The sequence below is a fragment of the Gallus gallus genome, chromosome 1 (genome assembly GCF_016699485.2).
Source record: "Gallus gallus isolate bGalGal1 chromosome 1, bGalGal1.mat.broiler.GRCg7b, whole genome shotgun sequence".
In the NCBI taxonomy this organism is placed as follows: domain Eukaryota; kingdom Metazoa; phylum Chordata; class Aves; order Galliformes; family Phasianidae; genus Gallus; species Gallus gallus.
The window spans coordinates 180,235,190-180,254,646 of NC_052532.1; the positions used below are offsets into that span (position 1 = coordinate 180,235,190).

Below are 19,457 nucleotides of genomic sequence, written 5' to 3' on the forward strand. Positions count from 1 at the left end.
CAGAGTATCAGAGCCATATAGCAGAAGTGCAAGTGGGATTAAAAAGCATTCATTTCATTCATCAACAAATAGGAGGCTGCGATAACACACTGAAAGAAAAAGAGCCGTGACATTCCTCTGACACACACTTACCTGGGTTCGTAATATCCTTAGCTGGACTATTCCTTCATTCTCCTCTTCTCGCATTCTCTCTGTAGTAAGTTGCAAGCGACCAATCAAATTTATCTTGCCCCTTTTCTGAACTTTAGCGTTTTTTCTGAAAAAGTTGTATTGTATAAAAATAAGGCAAAAATACGTTTTCAATTGTGGAATTTCTTTTAAACTTAAATTACAACAGCAAGGAGAACCATCGTGTATGAGACATTTATAGACTAGAAGCATTGCAGGACTGGGATACCGGCTGACAAATCCAAATTCAACGGCAATTCCTCCACACAAGAAGCCCACCACCAACATACTAGTGTTACAACAAAATTCAGCAGCTGAAACTGACAGCATCCAAAATTGAGAAGTTACCAGCACTATTTTAAAGAATAGACATCTAGAGAAATATATTTCAGTCTAGTTAGGTAAAACTAGGGTTCTTCCAAGGAGTTTTTACAACAAAGTTCAGGAAATAGGACTAGTTCATTTTTTCATCACAAGGACTGTCTGTATGGCACAAAAAAAATAGAGGGAAAAAAACAGACATCATAGCAGACATGGCAAAAAGCTGATGGCATTCTTCACTGGTCACCCCCAAAACTTCTGTGCAGCCTGTCTCTTCTGTCATGTGTTCACATTATTTCCCAAGGCTTGTGGTCCTGATGACAGGAACAAATGAACCACCACATCCCTGGCCCTAGCAGCAGCAGACTTGGTATTTTCCTATATAAAACCTCACGGGCTCATTAGTAATAGGAAGATGGCAGAGCCTCCAATTTGGCCCCTCATCCCTAAGCATTTAAGAAATTTAACTTCACAGAAATCAGAACTATACAAACACTTGTCTGAAGGGGCTGCTGGAGGTCATCTGCTTCAACCACCTATCAGAAGCACGACTATCACTAAAAGTGAAGCGAATATAGGACAGCAAAGCCTGTGTCTAGCTGAATCTTGAGAACTTCCAAGGATGAAGGTTAAAGTGAATTCCTTTAACTATAAAAAAGCACATTGTTATTTTCATTTTCAAACATCATCTTACATTAAACTGAACTCCTGGTTCACCGAGAAGAGGGTTCCTTCTGTAAAGTCTTTGGGTGAATTGACTTGAGGTTCATACAATAAAACCTGACGTTTCAGCTTTGGAAATGCTACAAGAGACTACAGAGAAAAAGGGGGGAAAAAAGAATGAAAATAAAACACCAGACTTTCTAAATGGAAACAAGTACTATTTAAGAACATAGCTCACTGCTGTGCAGACTGTAGTGGAGGAACCTTGTCTGAAGGTGCCAGAGGGCAACACAAAGTCACTAGTAAAGTAAGGGATGGGACACAGCTTACCAAATCTCTTTCTGAAATGAGTTACCATAAATAAAACAATAAAAAGAAAAAATGCACAAACTCACGGCTACGGAAGTAGCGTGTGGTGTTGCCTGATGTACATTATTTCTCTTTTCTTTTCTGAGCTAAATTATTAACAGACTGGTAGAGGAAATGCTGCATTATTTTTAAGCAACATACATTTATCAAGTGTTCCTAGAATTAGACCAGTCCCACTCCACAAACCACAGTCACAACCATGTGCTTTAGGTTGTATATGATCAGAAAGATCTTGCTGTCCAAAAGCTTACGTTATGTAATTCCAGGCATAGAGAACACGTTAATGTAAAGGCTGCGTGTGCTCAACAGTAGTACAAGGAGCCAGCTTTACAATAGATTAATCAAGAAAAAAGGTGTTCACACTTAGTTTTGAAGTATTATCTGACAGCACTTTAAAAATATTAATTCCGTACTTCAGAGTACCAAAAAATCAGGAAGAAATCGGTTTCGAAAGAAAGTGAAATACCCATAAAGTCCTCCTAAGTTCTGCATCAGGGAGTTCGGTTGCCAGTTTAAGATTTTCAAAGCTGATCTTCTCTCTGGGTCTTTGGTTCCATGCAAACAGCACAGCTAGCTGAAATGTTGTTACCTCCAAGTCATACTGGCCAACCTCATTCTTAAATGTTATCTGTAAAGAGAATGACAATTTTGCTTGAAAGACTTTTTGGAAAACAAGCTTTCTTGCTGCTATAAACACACAGAGAGTGCTGTCATTGAGACTGAAGCACCAAAAAGTATACACTTACAATTCCATTGGACATGAGGTGGTGCCAGTGCAGTTTTCTACCACTGTGATTCTTTTTGTAAAATTCTTCAACTTCTGGGATGAGATCTTCCAATTCCGTGGGCAATGAGACAAATACTTTTTCAGAACTACGGGACCAGGCACCAGCATTTAAAATTTTAATATTCACAGAGTCAGCTGTAAGACAATACTGGATTATATGAAACCGCAGGTGTAACAGACAGACAAACAGAATGCATTCTTCTCCTGTTCTAAACATAATTGTGAAGGACTGAATTTTCAGAAACTAGCAAGGTGGCGACCCATTAACGTACTCCATTTATGGTCCACTGGCTTTCTGCCAGCAATACTGATTGAAACCTTTGCTTTTTTGTCTTCCCTCTGCAGAGCTCCTTAAGCAGTGATGCATCTCTACAGCTGATGTTGGTAAGCACCACTCAAGGGGTTTCAGCAGCACCAGGCCCAATGTTGGACGTTCTCTGTCTTTCACATCAGTGAAATTTAACCTCAGAAATGCAATTTGAACTCTTAACAGTGTGCATCAGTCTCTCCTACTGGCAGGTAAAGGAAGAGCACAGTATAAAGCACTCACGAAGAATGATCGGGGCATAAAAGAAGGGGACAGTTAAAGCATTCACCTGGTTGGAGATGGATTCAAGCTCCACCTGGAATTTAGCTAGTTAGGGAGCCTGTATCTATAAGATACACCCAATAACTTCCAGAATGATATAGCGCAAGTGACAGTAGTAAGAAAAGCGAAGTACAGACATTCCAATCTAGGGGTAGCAGTGCTCTGAAGACTGTTCAACCTGCAGTTGATATAATTTTTAACCCAAGGCTCTAGAGGTTTTTTTTTTAAGCAGCACAAGAAATTAAAACCACTAAATCATATGAAAACAATACCTGGTAAAGCAAGTTTATTATTTTTGTGCATTTCTTTGAAGGCCTGGTTCAAGTCTTCAGATACTTTGATATCCTGGAACATTCTAGCCAACTTGTTTACATAGTCTGCTGGCATACCTACTTCCTGTATAAACAAACAGAACACTACACTATGACACAGACAACTAAGAATAATAATAAACTCAAAAAAGAGAGAAGAGCAGTAAAGTACACAGACAGCATCACTTCATTATAACAAACTTTTCTGTGATAAAAGGAGTTATTTTGCATGTATCAAAAGTAGTTCCCCTTAAGAGTATGATGATGATTCTTTTAAAGAAACCCATGTGCTTAGGAACATATTCATGCATTAAGGAATAAATGAATGAAGGCATGCAAATAATATTTTAATTTACATAAAATTTCACAATTAGACCACCAGTCTCAAATTATTTACATGCTTAAACAAGTACACTGCATTTTGCTCATTTCCATAGGGAAAACATGAAGCCTACAGATACACGAAATATTTTAGAAACTGTAATTATCGCTATCAGGATCAACATTTCTCTTAGAAAAGAACTCAGCTGTTTTACTTGCACAAAGTTTCATAATAAAATGGAAGTGTAAGACGACCTGCATGGCTTGCTATTTAAAATAGAACTTGCTGAAGCAAGGAGTGGGAATTCAAGAGTTTAAGAGTGAGAATTAATACCACACGCAACAGGAACAAGCAAGTAAAGAAAGACAACAGGCTACTTACTCGGAGCCACTCCACCATATTCTCCTCAATTTCACTATCAGCTGATATATCTAATATCAGGCGCCTTGTTAAGTGAGCTTTGTGATATCGCATGAAAACGTCTTTATTCTGTACATATTTAAGTACCAAAAGCTGTCAAAAAAATATTTTAATATATTTATTTGCACCATTAGACAAGTCTTTAAACGCCCATCTAATGCCCCTGTAGACTAAGAAGTACAAAAAGGCTACTTGAGGGTGACTGAAGATCCATGCTATGCTATCACAGCCACCAGCTACCAATCTTTTATAACATCACACCTTCAAATTGTTCGTTTGTCAGCCATCAGGAGCTTCTCTTAAATCAGAGAAGACATTAACATGAAGTACCCTGTGTTATTTTCTATGCTAACATTTGCTACCATGACACTACCATTTGAAATGAGCAATACTTTAGCATATTAATTTGGTGAAGACAACAAACAGGTATGAAACTGCGTGGTTAATAAGATACAAACATGTGTGCATTGTGATATAAAACTCCCTTTCCTAATGCTGCACTTCACATAACTATTTTTGAAGACCAAGGCCTTGACCCACATAAGGAAATACACCAACCAAATTCATTCTTCAGACTAATCAAGTAGAAGAAAGCAAGAACATACCACTTCTTTAAGCTTTGCTTCAATTTCTTCAGAGGTTAATTTTTTGCTTAGTGGTGTTTTTCTTAGCAACATGTCACAGTAATTAGCAAGAAGCTCAGGGCATTTGGATTCAGGCTGTGTTTTCAATCCAACGCTAAGTAAAGAAAGAACGACATATCTTCAAACTGAAGGAATCCTGTTAATCTGGAGCAGTCACACTGTGAACAAGACAGACCAAGCACTCCCCTTGGCAGGGTCTTAGTAGAACAAGGGAATTCAACACTAATGAAAAAACTAGGGACAACTCCCTCTTCCTCTTGTAAGAATAAATACTATTAAGCATTTTCAAGACAGCTTCTACAGCTGCTTTTCATCTTAGAACTCTGTAAGTACAATTACACTCAAACTGCAGTTTTAATCAAATAAATACTGCATGATAGTGAGTATTCCAGTAAAGACTTAACAGATAACATAACAAAATATTTCACTCATCAGTACGGCCTCTTGACAGCTCTCAAGAACAACTTCCTGAAGTGCACGTTACAGAAGGCAAAACCTGACACACCTATCATGTAGCAACACAATGAAATTATTTCACAAGAGGCAGAAACAGCAGGTTAACAGCTGGGAGAGTAAATACAGTTTGAAGTTGAACAAGGAGATGCTACAGTACACAGACTGAGGTTCTTCAAAAGGCCTGTGATCACCAGGTTGCATTCTGAACCTGCACCTACTGCTGAATAAAACTGTTGCTAATGTCAGGTGGCACCAACTTGATTTCTAGTCTCAAATTGTTGGCCAACACTGTAACAGATTCCCTTGGAAAAATAAAGGCAGTGAGCAAGATTGCAGTTAAGAAGCCTTGGGGATGCTCAGGTATCCAGTGCTCTTGCTCATTCTCTCACCCTGGCTTACCATCTACAGTAGATGAACGCTAAAAGAGACTGTATACATACGGAACTGGGAAGTAGAACGCTGAACAGAAGACCACTGCCATCACAGTGGTCACTAAGAGATCACTAGGTAAATTTAGCTTTTAGGAGTCAAATACGGGCACTGATTTGCATACTCCCATGGGAAATCTAAACACAGACATAGAAAAAACTCCACCTTGCCTACATCTTTACAAAGTATGCAAAGCAGGGATCCAGTCCGTTGTGAGGGTGTTCTTCCAGTAATAAAACCAGCAAGGCTAATCCCTGTCCCATGTTATTATTAGTCCAAAAGCAAACAGCGTTAAGAACCATATGCCATCTAGGCACAGCCCTGAGCATCCCTGCTTGAGCAGGGCCTGAGCCAGAGGGATCCAGAGCTCCCTGCCAACCTCAACCATTCTGTGACTCTGTGAACAAAAATACTGGACAGACTTCAGTACCTACACAACTCCCAACTCACAGGTGCTAAATAATAAACTCTGAGAAGTATGGTTTCATTATGCCTTTCCCCTAGGAAAAAGATAAATTGATGACTATTTATCAGGAAAAATGAAACATGATAAACTGGAAATAGGAAAAATACAGGCTTTATCCATACTAATAAAAGTGCAGAGAATCATTTCAACTTGTACAATTGTCTCATCAGACAGCAGACTTATTTTATCTGTGGCTCCTAGAAAGCACAGACTGGCTTGCCAGAGAACGCACATAATGTTGTGCACCCTGCAATGTTCCATAAAACAGACAAACACCCAGTTCATAAGGAAATCCTAGCAAATAAATAAAAAGTATCCCTGAAACTCATATTGGCATTTTATCTAAAATAATCTCAACACCAGGAACTGTAAGAATGCAGTAACTCATACTCCAGCCAACACGAGATCAATATGGGTCCATGTCTCCTGTTGCCTGGCTGTTCCAAAGTAGGAACTGTCTCTTTCAGTCTTCTGCTGTGTCTTTTATCCACCCGTGCTCCTATTTTCACAAAAGGCATAGAAATTGGAGATATGTGCCCCTCAGCTAACTTCAGTAAGATAAACAAACTGGTTTAGTTGTAGCTGCCAGCCCCGCCACGAAAGCTTTGGTTCTGTAGTAAGTCAGACTACAAATGACACATAAGCAATCACAACAACCATATGTTAAATGCTAACAATCATCTGACTGACTTCTATCTCCTCCAGGCTGAACCAGCAGGGTAGCTACCATCAGCATGCTTTTTCCTCTCAAGTGCACAAGTCAGCTTCATCTTCTACTGAAAGATGTTTAAGCTAACCTGGTTAACTTTGCACTGCAACCAAGAAAGAAAACGCACCCGGGTCATGTGCTCACAGCATCAGAGGAGGTGGCTGCTGCCTCAGCATTCCAGTACTTTTACTGGAGTTTGGCAGCTTTACAGCTCAGTTTTTTGGAAGCAATAATCCAGGAAGGTGCTATTAAATTCAACTAACAAATGGATTCATTTCTCTACTACAAAACAAAAGACTCACAGTTACTACAAACAAAGCTGTTTAAATAAACTGCTATTCACTGATCTGCTCCCACGTGAAACACATCTCAACAGAGCTGGATAATCAATCTGAAATTTTATAACATAAGAACATAAGGCACTTTTAAATGCAGTGTTACCCCTTGAAGACATTTAAAAACAGAAGCTCTGTCTTGAACAATTTAATAACCCCGACTCACATTAGAACTTATATGGCTTACCCCTTTTGCTTCAATGGCAATTCAAGTTTAAATATTGTAGCATCATTCACGACTGCTTTGTATGCCTAAAATAAATAAATACAGGTAATCAGAGCTCCAATTTCTGTCCTTAATATGTGAATTACAAAAGTTTTATCCGCCTTTCTAGGTTACCAAAGCAAGAAATTAATTTAGTTCTTCTATTAGCTCAAAGATTGCAGATTCGATTTTCAACACGAGTTCAAATCCTAAGACTCAGTTTTCCATTAACTGATGTTTTACATTCTCCTTTTTTCTCTCAACACAACACCTTAAGCAACAACTTAAAGGGAAGGAACTGTGTGCAATGGGTTGCATATCTGAAATTGTACGACTACACCCAAATACACAATAAATTCTAAACATAAATATATCACCGAATCAATGTTAAAATTTAAAGGTGCTCATCTTTTAGTTGACAACATTTCAAAGCTACACACAAATGAAACTTCATGAATTATTACACAACAAATTCTATACAAATCAGTTGTTAGTAAGTTACACCAACTTTTAGTCCACATACTCATCAGAGTAGAGCAACTTCTAGATTTACCAATGCGTGGTCACAAGGATTTGAGAGACATCAAAATATTGTTTTCAACAATTGTTAAAAAGCTGAAAACAAGTGGCGAGTAGAAACACATACCTTATCTCTTGCAGTAAGAAATCTGGGATCATCTTGAAAAGCTTCTTTAACCAATTTACTAAATCGATTAAATAGTGTAAGCAATTGCTCTACATACTTCTCAGAATCCTAAAGATAAACAGGCAACAAACAAATTAAAAAGCAGATGTCACAGAAGTTAGCATGAGCTTACATATAGTTCCCTCATCTATAATCACGTAGTCTCCCCAGGGCTCCAGGACTATGAAGGAGCATTTTATTTTTATTCCCTGTACCTAAGAGTTTTACAGCACGTAAGCCTCAACACAGACTTTCAGGATAACGTTTCCTATATACAAAAATAAACACAGAGAGAAAAAATATGTTTTACATCCTGTGTAATACCTTGCAAATGAAAAAAATGTTTTCAAAAGACCAACAAAATGAACACCCTAATTGCTGTAAACACCCAGGCTTCTCAGACCCAGAGAAAAAGATGATAAGAAGCTAGAAAAGACTGGTGGAAAGCAAACCTTATAAAATTTCCACACTGAGAGCCATACCTAGATTGAGAGTTGAAAGTATATCTCAAATTTCATGAGGAAGTCAGAACTTTGAGAAAACTGATTATGCCTACTTAATCCTAGCATATAATTAAATATCCAGTGCCCTTAATTTATAACCCTTTATTTGCTACAAATTTGCCACTTAAAGAAACAACTGAAAATGTTAAGGAGTAAAAAAAGAATTTCTAAGGATACTGCAAAGTTTTATGCTTAGACCAAGAATCTTCAAAAACTATTTCCACTCGTGTATGACCTACAATTACAGCATTCAACTGCCAGCTTTGTTTGTTTTTTCAAAGCAAAACACTTACAGTAGTAATAGTTTCAGCAGCTGCTACCATATCCGCTAGTCCAGCACTAACAATATGTTCTTCCAAGTCTTTCAGCATGGGCTCTATCCCATTTGGAACTTTATCCATCAATGAAAACATTAAATGCAACTCTGAAAGATACAAATACTGATAAAGTCACTGGTCAAAAACCTTTCTTAAAAGAGTAACAAGAACAAAACACAGAAGTGCTGCGCTTTTACTTAAGGATATCTGAAGTAGGAAACTGTGTAAGGAACAGATATCTCAGTTAATCTGTTAAGAAGGAAAAGTGCTTTGAAGACTACTAGGCCTGACCCCACAAGGACATTTCTCTAACGTTGAAAAGAAATATCTGTTGTAAGGCAATACTTATGCATCTAATATAAAATTGAATTAAAAAAAAAAAACAATGAAATCAGCAGCAATGTCGATTAAATCCAGGTTCTCAGAAGAAATGCCTTAACCCTCTGGCAAAAATGGACCTCTTTCAGCTGGAAGTCTACAAGAGTTTGTGTATGAAATCATATGGATTCAAAACTTCTCTTTCAAAATTAAAGCCAAACAGAGCTCTCTTTGTGCGTCTTCAAGTACGATCTACAGTGTTTGATCTACGTGTACCAAAGTCTCAAGTAGTTTAACTGACCAGCATAAAGAGCACTTTTTCCTTTCTTTTTCCCCAGAGGGTTCTTCTGAAAGTTACCAGTTTGAAAACTTGAAAAACTCAGTTTATCTTCTTTTTGTGAAGTTATTTCAACATGACAAAAAAGTTAACATGTACTGAGCCAGCAATAATCACCCCCAGAAGGCTGGCCACAGCAAAACACCTGGGTTAAGATAATTTTAGAGAGGCCACAGAGAATTAGACTAAACGGAGCCAAGTTCTCAATGAAGCAGAACAAACTGGTTGTGGATTCTGAATCTTTTTTGGATGGAAAAAAATGATAGATTTGCTTAGTTTCGCAATGTCACATCTACTGCAAAGGAAACCAGAAGTAAGAGGCACTGCTTATGTTTTCTCCTCTGCAATACTTCTGTCAGCAACATCTGCAGGATCCCATCACCACAGAGGATGAAATGTTACTAACTTTTATATCCCAACAACTGCTGCAGAACCAAACAGGAAAGCCAAAAACCTCTCAGAACGTCACAGCACAAATTAAGGAATGAAAACCACCAACAACCTTCAAGAAAAGCTTGCACTGCAAATAGAGACAACTCAGAATGGGCTAACCAACAGAATTTCAGAAAGCAGGGAAAAATTAAGTCACAAGTACCCAGTGCAATTCAGATGTGCTGTAGGTGGTAGCAACACTGCACTACGCAGAGCAAATCCAAAAAGCTCACTCAACTTTCATTTGATCTTTTCATCTGTACTTTAAAACAAGGTGGGAGCAGGGAAGAGACACAGAGACAGGAGAGAAGAAAAGGGTGGGAAGGAAAAGGTATATCCAAGGGCACTACTTTCTGCTTCTGTAAGACAGTAATGGTATGAATAAGCTGAAGGAAAAAAAAAAACAGCAGTCTCTTGTAATAGAATGTCTGAGGAAGACTTCGGAGTCTTCAAAGACAGATCTCAAATCTAGAAGAAAAAGGAACATTTTAATGAAGCATCTCTCAGAATGCATGCATTATGAAAACAAAAGGTAAAAGAATACACTGTCGTCATTGGAGGCAAGCAAACAACTTCCACAAAATGTAGGCCTCCTATCCTTAATCCTATAAGCAAACAAAAAGACACTAAGGTGAGTCTGAAGCATTTGCAAGTCATGACATCTTTGATACATTTTAGGCAGAAAACATTATGCACTGCTTCCTTTGCAGGGCATGAATATATCAAATACACCTAACAGAGTATTTTACAGCACTGCCCAGCTCACAAGCACAAACCCAGCCCCTCTGTGTCCAATACTGGTCAATAAAGATAAAAATTAAGAAGTTTTTTGAGGCAATTAACATCAGAAAGACACGCACAAGTAAAGAATACAGCAAAGGACACTATCAGATGTATGTATACATTACTATGTATAGTTCTAGTCTTTAAATGTTTAATCACCTGCACCTGAATGCTTCACTGAAGCATTTTAAACAGCGTAACTTAGGTCTAGGAAAAAAGAAAAAGAAAAAAGAGAGATGCTTGAGCTCTTATACAGCAAACATAAACAGAAGTACTTTGTAACCAAGCAGTAATACAGGGCAGAGGCAGCCAAAAGGAAGGAGGCCTGTGGGAAAACTTCACCAAGTTTCTAAAGAAAAATGCTTTGGATACTGTAGATGAAATCTTCTGGAGCTCTTCATTTAGATAAACCTCCTGCATCTTCCCAAAGGCTGTAACCTATACTCACATGAAGCTGGTGGTTTTCTAGATTTAGCTTTGGATTACTGCCAGAAATCACTCTGCTATACAAGCAGATCGGCACGACATAGTTTTGAGGGCAAATATTCTGTGCAATGCTACCTTTAGAAATATTTCCTAATCTATTTTAAGTTATAAAAAAAACTGTTTTCACATTTGCATAGAAGTGAAAACATCATATAGATATTAGAAATGTCCTGTCAGCAGGACACTGAGCCTTCAAAAAAATAATTATCATGTGATTTTGGCTTGATTTATGACATCTTAAGGATTTGTCTAGTTCATTTTATCATACAGGACTAACTTCAAACTTTGGAATACTAACCTCCCACTTTCGAAAACTTTAAAAAGGCACAGAGCTAACCTGCAGTATTCACAGTCACACACAATTGCAGAGATTTGGTTCACTGAACTACTACTGGTCCTGCAACAATAACCAGAATAAGAAAAACAGCCCTTTGCAGAAAAAAAAAGCAGGGAAAAGAGATATTTCACTTTTTTTGGGGTGTGGGGGGGAGATGAGACAACATTACACCACACATCTGAACTACTCAAATCAAGAAATGACATACGTGCAAAATTAGTCAACGTGAAGAAAATAAGCTGTAGGGAAAACAAGGAAAATAATTCTAAATAAATTTTAAATAAAAAGAGCAACGAAGCATTCATTTAATTCAAGTAAGATAAGAGCTATTCGGTCATTCAAGTTAGGGTACCGTACACACAGATTTCAGAGTTGATATTAAAGAACACCAACAATAATCATTTTTGTGGGATAAAGTTCCCTACATGGAGTAACATTCTATCCATGAGACACTGCCACTATCTATTAAAAACAGTAATTTGATCTACTAACAGATCTATTTTTATGCAGTCAGCGCTGAGTTCATCCCGCACTGTCCCTGAAGCTTCACTTACTTTCTGTTTCATTTCGTTTGATCATGCCTTGGCATTCAGCTAAAATGGTCTCTTTAAAGGATGTCACCAGGGCATTGACACAGCACTCCATTAGCTGAAACGTAGTAAACACAGAATTAGCTCATTTAGCCTTACAAGTCTGATCAGTCTCACGTTTCCTGTGACACAAAATCTAGACCGTTCTCAGCACGTATGTTGTATAAGATAATTAATAATATAAAATCATTAATTCACAGGAGTAGGTGCACTTTTAAGGAAGTCTATACATGAAACCGTATGTCTTTAAGATGTGTAGGCTAGTAAATGTGATAAGAACACTTCCGAGTTAGTAATCAGCTTAATATTTCTACTGCCTTTTTCCCCTCAAGGGAGCCATCGCTTCTGGAACACCAACTACCCTACTTAGTTTCCAAGTATACAACCAAGAGCTAAGAATAGTTCTCATTCCAGCATACCCTATTTGGACCAGGCTGGGTGGCTGGAACAAGACACTACAGCTAGATCTAGCACAGAAACTGCTTGTATGTGTCCAGACCATTTCTCTTTTGTCAGCCTCTTTATACAAGTTACAAGTTATAGCTATGCAAAATGAATGATTTACAACTTAACACAAGGCATAAAATAAATTTTCATCAACCGCAGTAAATTCAGATTTAAAGGGTATTTATTTAAAATAACCTGTTTCCTGAACTGATTCCAACATAGGCAATTATGAACTACTCACTGCAGTTAAATCTTCCTCCAGAGTCTGAACTGTGTGAAATATTGCTCAACTGGGGGGAAAGGGTCACGAGCAGAACATACTAAATGGCCATATTTCAGCCTAAGAGGAAATCTAGAACAGTTTTAATGAAATTTTCATTGCTCCTTCTGATTGCAGTGAGCAGTAACGTTTTCAGGTACTGTAAATGAGCCTTGAGATGCCCTTCACCCACTACACTGCAGAACTTATTTTCAAACATCCTCACCCACTGTTAAGCATAGAAAAAATAAAACCCTGACTCAAAATGAAAGAGCAAGAATACATTTGAACAAAAACCTGCTCTTTTATTTGAACTTTAATCTACATTCACGATTAAAATATCTGTAGAAATTGTAAATTGCCGGATTATAAATACAGATTTTCACAAGAAAAGAACACAGTGGATAATTCTTAAAAAGATAACAGTTTCATAACAACTTACTGCATTGTGGCACACATAAATGACAACTCATGGCTAGTAATAATATATAAAACATAGAATATGGCAATTTTTCTACACACTGTACTTACAGCTTCCACAGAGTTGCATTCACGTCTTGTTTCTAAGTATCGTAGTGCTCTTTTCTCTTCTTCCTTTAGTTTAGCATCTGCCTGTGCAGAAGTAGAACAGCCATCATTTTAAGCACCAACATTTCCAGAAAAAAATTACAGCAGAATTTTTACTTACATATTTCATATAATTCTGTACACCATTTTGTTGTAAATAAGAAGGAGCTTGTGTTCTATAAAACCTCTCCGTTGAATCCAAATATGCCTTTTCAAAGTTATCTCGATAAATCTGAAGTTTATCTTCAGGATTAGAACAAAGGTTAACTGCAAAGAGAAAGTCTAAACTTAATTCCTGGAAAGTCGTGTGGCTAACAATCAGCAAATCTCTTTCACTGAAGTAAGTTTTGTATTTAAAGGTTGCAGTGGACAATATGTATCCCGCAAAGGCACCCTGAATTCAAAGTAACCAACTGTCCAATCTTTGCTTCAAAAAGACTTAAATTAACTTCAGACAGCCAGAAAAGCAGGCTGCAAGGCTTTGAAAAAAAGGCAGGTAATGGTGAAGTGGCACAGAGGTTTTGTTTTGCAAAGAAGGAAGAAGAGTGGCAGTCTGTGATGCAGCCGGCCTCGTGCTTCTTCAAACTGCCTGAAGAATCACAAACAGTAAGCAAAGGTGCACAGGCGTAAGGATATTTCTGCAACCTTGAAACATCAAGCAGTTTGCTCCTTAAAAATACTGATCTTACAGAAAACGATACATAGCAAAATCACTTAGAAGTTAAGATACTTTGAACATAATTTAATTGGTATCACATATCAGTAGTGACAAAATCCAAACAAAATGCTGAGATAATCATTCCAACCCTACTACCGCAGCTGTCAGCTTCTACAATGAAAATTCATTTACTTCAGTAAGGAGGCAAGAGAGATCAGTCTGTGCAAGACATACCATATGATTCTCGAACTCCAATAACAAGCTGAGAGTCAAAGGCTTCTCCTAGTCTTTCAGCATGAACTAGCTTCATTGCACTGTCCTGAAGTCTATTTTTTATATTTGAAAATATGGATTCATTCCATGTATCTAGCATGAGCTGCATGTCAGGAAGAGAAAAAAATCCCGTCAGAAAGGTGTATGCAGATCTAAGTTCATACAAAGAAATACAAGACATCAGAAACAGAAATAAAGCAAATGATAATGCAGCTTTCAGGCTATATAACTACCATAGAACTTGCTTTGCCATGTTATGGAGGTAATATTCAGCTTATACGCTAAGGTTACTTTATAAAACTGGACAGCTAGGGGATGCAGTGATCATTTGATTCAGATTTTATATCATTCTGTATTTTTCCTGTATTACTTCTATAGTATTCAATCGTTCTGTGTTATTTCTATATTCTACAGTTTTCAACAATCAGCCAAGTAACGCTCCCAGCACGGGGATGTGTCAGGAGCTGCAATACCAGGGGTACCTTTGAGTCAAACACAGTTGAGCACTTGGCAGGCCCAGACTCCACAACAACTACAACTCAACATGGCACTTATATAAAGAAAAAAAAAGAAAGAACATGTTTTTGGATTGCATTTCTCCAACATGAAGGTTCAACATGCAAGCAAAGCATATTCACCGTGTATCTTCAAACATGGCAATAACTACTCTGAATGCTCTTTAGGCACACCAATGATCAGTCTGCACCGGCAGTGGAAAGGAGGTTTGAACTGTGAAACATACAGATTTAAACCTTGTCCCACAGCTGTGAACAAGCTTACAAAAAATGAGATTAGGAAGACTTGATACTGCTATAAGGAAAAGTGAATGGTAAGATTACATGGGCCTCCATTCTTGCTTTGTACCTTTTAGATTTTAACACAGCAAACACCTGATAAAAGCCAAGTATCCTCTTCAGAGAGTTAAGGTGGCCTTTTTTATTCTAAATTCTCTATTTTCTCAATTTCAGCTAAACTTGCATTTCCATTTTCCATCTGTATTGTTTAAAACATTGCAACGTTTTAAAAACAAAGCTTTATTTGATTACACTTCCTCAATTTCTTTTTCATTATTTTAACATCATTAATATGCATGTTACCGTTGAATTGTATGATTACAGAATGGGTTTACAAGAGCTGAAATGAGTAACAAATGGAGAAGAAAACAGAGAGAATGTCAACCAATGTCAAAGGCACAGCTTCATCATGGACAAGCTTTTAGACACTATGGATAAAAAATAATGTAACGGAGATATTTGAAGCAAAATATGTAGATCATTTAGTGTGAGTACATGAAGAACTCTACAAGCATGGAAAAAGTTTTCAAAGGTGCTTTTTAGAAACTTATGGGAAATGATGCCAGGTAATCGCTTTCAGCAGTGAGTATGAAATCACATAGTTTGGAGTCTGGGTTTTGATGACTCAATCATGAGATGGTCCTAACTGAACTGCATGTGAGAGACAGACATCAGTTTCAGTCCTGAACAATATCTGAACTGTTAGTCACCAGCATTTTCTCATTATTTTCCCTGCCCCACCTCTCTTTTTCTTTCTTTTCCTAGTCTCCTGCCACACGGCAGAGTTCAAGTCTGCCACATCTTGGAGAGCCTACTGAGATCACGTGCTTTCTCTAACAAACAATGAAAACAAAAAAGGTTTCTTGAAGTGGTGATCTCTCTCTGCTGCTGTTCCTGCTTCTTTTCCTTCTAAAGGTACAGCAGATTACATGTCACAACAAGAGGTTGGAAAAAAAGAAAAAGTCACCCTAAGTAGCCCATTTGAGCTCATTTATGCTTCCTGTCCATATCAGGAAAGTTAAAATGATCTTCAATACCAAAAGAAAGAGTGCTAACGAAACTGTATTTCGCTATCTATACTTTCTGTGATGCAAAAAGATAACAAATGATATTAAACTGGAGAACTTACCACTCTACAACTGATATGCTTTGTTTTTCTGGTAGCAAAAGATGAAAGTAATTTCAAGGACCTTTATTTATGGGACTCAGAACACTAAGAGCTCTGCACTCAAAACCTCTAGACATTCTTTACCATTCTGATTTAGAACCAGAGATCAGTTTGCATTGCAAGCGACCAAAAAGACAATCTAGTTCCTGGCATGGGCAAGGACACCTTCCACCAGAACAGGTTGCTAAAAGTCCCACCCAGCTGGCCTTGAACATTTCCAGGGATGGGACACCCACAGCTCTCTGGGCAGCCTGTGCTTCCAAATATGAAATCTAAATCTCCCCTCTTTTAGTTTCAAGCCAATACCCCTCAACTGATCACCACATTCTCTGACCCCTTCAACATGAAACAATGTATGAAACAAGATTTTACATGCACAAAACTTTCACTGATATGACTGACAGCTTGTAGGAAATACAGGAAACTTTGAGATCAACAGCTGTATTTAACGTGAGATGACAGTGTTGTAAAACACAGACATGTGCCCCAGTTAAGATTCTGCCATAGGGAAATAAAGTAAGAGTAGAAACAATAATCTGCTACTCACTTGTGTAGATGGAGGTGAGTATAATATACGAGTATAACATAAGCAACTATAAAAAGAGTAGGGGTGAGTTTACAATTGCCCCTCCACTAGGACTTAAATTAAAAAAACCTCAATCTATTACATAAAAAAATTAATAAATCAATTAAACAAAAACTTAGAAGCCCTAAAAATCCGTTTTAATCACTTGAACAAAACTGTTAACAGCCAAAGCAAACTTAAAGTTGCCACAGAGATTAAAATAAAAGTTGCACACATGTTCTGACCCTCAAACTTCAGCTACAGAGTACCTTTCCTATCTTTCTCCAAGGCAGAACAGGGTGTGCAGAACTCTTTAACACCTATCACTTACCTTTCGGACAATACTGTCTTCTACATTCGATTTCTTGTTGCTGCCCTGCTTGCCCATTAAAGTAATCTCTAACTGACAAAATGGCTTGGGCAAAATATCACACTGTGTGAAGAACTTGCGCCACTCCACTATGTATGCCTTTAGTAAAGCTGTATCATCTTGATGACTCAGCACTCTCTGCAGGAGGGGAAAGAAGAGGACGTAATTTATAAACAAACAAAGATAGTCTGACTTTGCTTTTACTGAAAATACAAAATAAACAGTTAAAGCAGAATGTCTACATCCGTAAGTGCCAATTAGTCTAGGGCAGCGGTTATCAACCCATGGCACATGGCCCTTCTCTTAACGTTAAAAAGTAACAGCAGTGAAGTTGTCAGTATGTTTCCAACTGAATCACCTTTTGTTAAGCTATTTGCACGCAAAAAAAAGCTTAAAACCTTCCTCCTAAAGGCCTGCATTAGCACAACTATACCTACAAAAGGCACAAACCTGTAAGAACTGTGCTGTATTATACGGAGCAGTAAAGTTTAATTTGATGCATTTACTAACCTCTCATTAGGCCCAGACAGCTAGTTAACCTGTATATTTTAGTAATGCCTGAGAGCACTGTACAATGCCTATCATAAGGCCTAAAGCAATGCCTCTAAAACAACAGCCAACACAGACCACACTGAACGCCCCAGCTCAGCACAGCATTTATGCACGTGTGTTAGCAAGCTGAAGGGACTGAAATAAAAAAATCAATATGTATATAAGGCTTCAAGCATAAGAAATTGTTTTCCTTTGGACAAAGCTGCAGTGGTGTAAATCTCTTCACTAAAGAAAGATTTTAAAGACATTTTTCTTCTTCCCAAACCTTTATCATGTAATTTATTAAAGAAGTAATGATAAAATTAAAGAAAAAAAATCTTGCTGCATCTTTTGCAACACATTTTAAAAACAGAAGCTTCCCCTGAATCTACCGATGACTTCAACTGTTTGTGGGAGTCCATAAAACGAGACAGCAAATCTTGCTGAGCCAACAGAACAGATGTTTCTAATACGCCATACATTGGATGTGTTTTAAAGCCATTGATGGATACGTCAGCACGCCACTGAAGCCAGACAAAGTATTTTCCAGACAGTAATTTCTTATAGTAAATTTTGCCTCAAGAAATGTTCAAGGGAAGAAGATTCCACAGTACTGCTGGACAAACCAAAACAGTGCTTTAGAAAAGAAACAACCATTGCCTACAATGAAACAATGAGCCATGGCAAACGCTCAAGGCTGTCTTCTGTTTCCCAACAGAAGTTCACGTAGTAATTATGATCTCCAGAACATCACAGCATTTCAGCCAAAAAAGAAATGCATTTAGATCCAAAGAAGGTCAGAACTGTTCGGTTATTTTTTCTAATAATACAAATAGAAGTCATGAAATGCTAAGAACTTACTGCTTGTGCTTGTTTAATAAAATCAAGGATGTCTTCCTTCAGAGCCTGATGGATCTTTGCTGGACCTTTGTCATCCCACAGGCAAACTGCATGCACGTCTCTAGAAAACAATTAATCCACCTTTTAGTAACAACCACTCAAACCCTAATCCTCTGATGTATGAGGCTGAAGCAGTCATAATTTTAACATATGTAAGAAGAAAAAAATATTCAGTTTGTTTATCACTTAAAAAAAAAAAAGTGGTTAGACCACAGTAACACAACCAGGAAAGTGTGTTTGGAGAAGAAATTGAAGGTTTAAGAAAGTGCAGGAAGCAATAACAGCAACCTGACTAGGAAAGGATTGCGCTGAAGAAGGAGGTTTAAAGAACGTGCAAAAGTCAATTCTGCTTTCACCACCTATCCAATAATCCCACTGCATTAAGGACAACTTTTTAAAGCCTTTCTTTGACGAAGATGGAAATGATGTGCCAACAGAAGCACTGCTACTCAGCCCACAGTCATTCTACAATACTCTAAGATGCAGTGTTCCTCCTTTCAATAATAAGGCCAAGTCTTTGCAGGAAAGTAACTACATAATCTACAGGATGGCTTTGTTCCTATTAATTCCACAGTTATTTCAATACAAAAACAACTTTATTAGTTTAACTGAAAAGACAAAATGTGCAAGATAAAAAGCTCCTTTTACACAGAACAGAAGTGCTGGCCAAGAATTTACAAAGGTCTCGCTAACTTGTGGGACTCACACAGATTTCACAGGAAAAAAAAGTGTTAATGAACGTAGAATGTCATCAGTTCATGACAAAAGTGAAAAGCAATGCTGGAAGAATATACACAAAGCTCAGGTAGAGGACACATCTTCCACACTTTTCTTAAAAAGCTTAACAAAATCACTGTCCAAAAATAAGAACCTAGAAGAGTGGGCTCCCTTCCTTTAATATACTTAATTTAGCCATAAAGACACTTAAGTTTGATCCAACAAT

The 19,457-nt window shown here is 37.6% G+C and overlaps 1 protein-coding gene across 2 annotated transcripts in view; it reads right to left on the reverse strand.

The window, feature by feature from the left end:
• CUL5 (cullin 5) overlaps positions 1-19,457 on the reverse strand; it is a 31,409-nt gene that overhangs the window by 4,691 nt on the left and 7,261 nt on the right. For both annotated transcript variants that reach the window (XM_015279528.4, XM_046898231.1), the window contains exons 3-18: positions 18,476-18,575; positions 17,045-17,221; positions 14,148-14,289; positions 13,377-13,522; positions 13,220-13,300; positions 11,947-12,040; positions 8,676-8,806; positions 7,841-7,948; positions 7,177-7,241; positions 4,556-4,688; positions 3,912-4,043; positions 3,170-3,293; positions 2,268-2,443; positions 1,988-2,149; positions 1,184-1,302; positions 133-256 (exon numbers count right to left, since the gene is read on the reverse strand). In XM_015279528.4, coding sequence (XP_015135014.1) covers positions 133-256; positions 1,184-1,302; positions 1,988-2,149; positions 2,268-2,443; positions 3,170-3,293; positions 3,912-4,043; positions 4,556-4,688; positions 7,177-7,241; positions 7,841-7,948; positions 8,676-8,806; positions 11,947-12,040; positions 13,220-13,300; positions 13,377-13,522; positions 14,148-14,289; positions 17,045-17,221; positions 18,476-18,575 — 2,014 coding nt within the window. The remainder of the gene's footprint in view (positions 1-132; positions 257-1,183; positions 1,303-1,987; positions 2,150-2,267; positions 2,444-3,169; positions 3,294-3,911; positions 4,044-4,555; positions 4,689-7,176; positions 7,242-7,840; positions 7,949-8,675; positions 8,807-11,946; positions 12,041-13,219; positions 13,301-13,376; positions 13,523-14,147; positions 14,290-17,044; positions 17,222-18,475; positions 18,576-19,457) is intronic.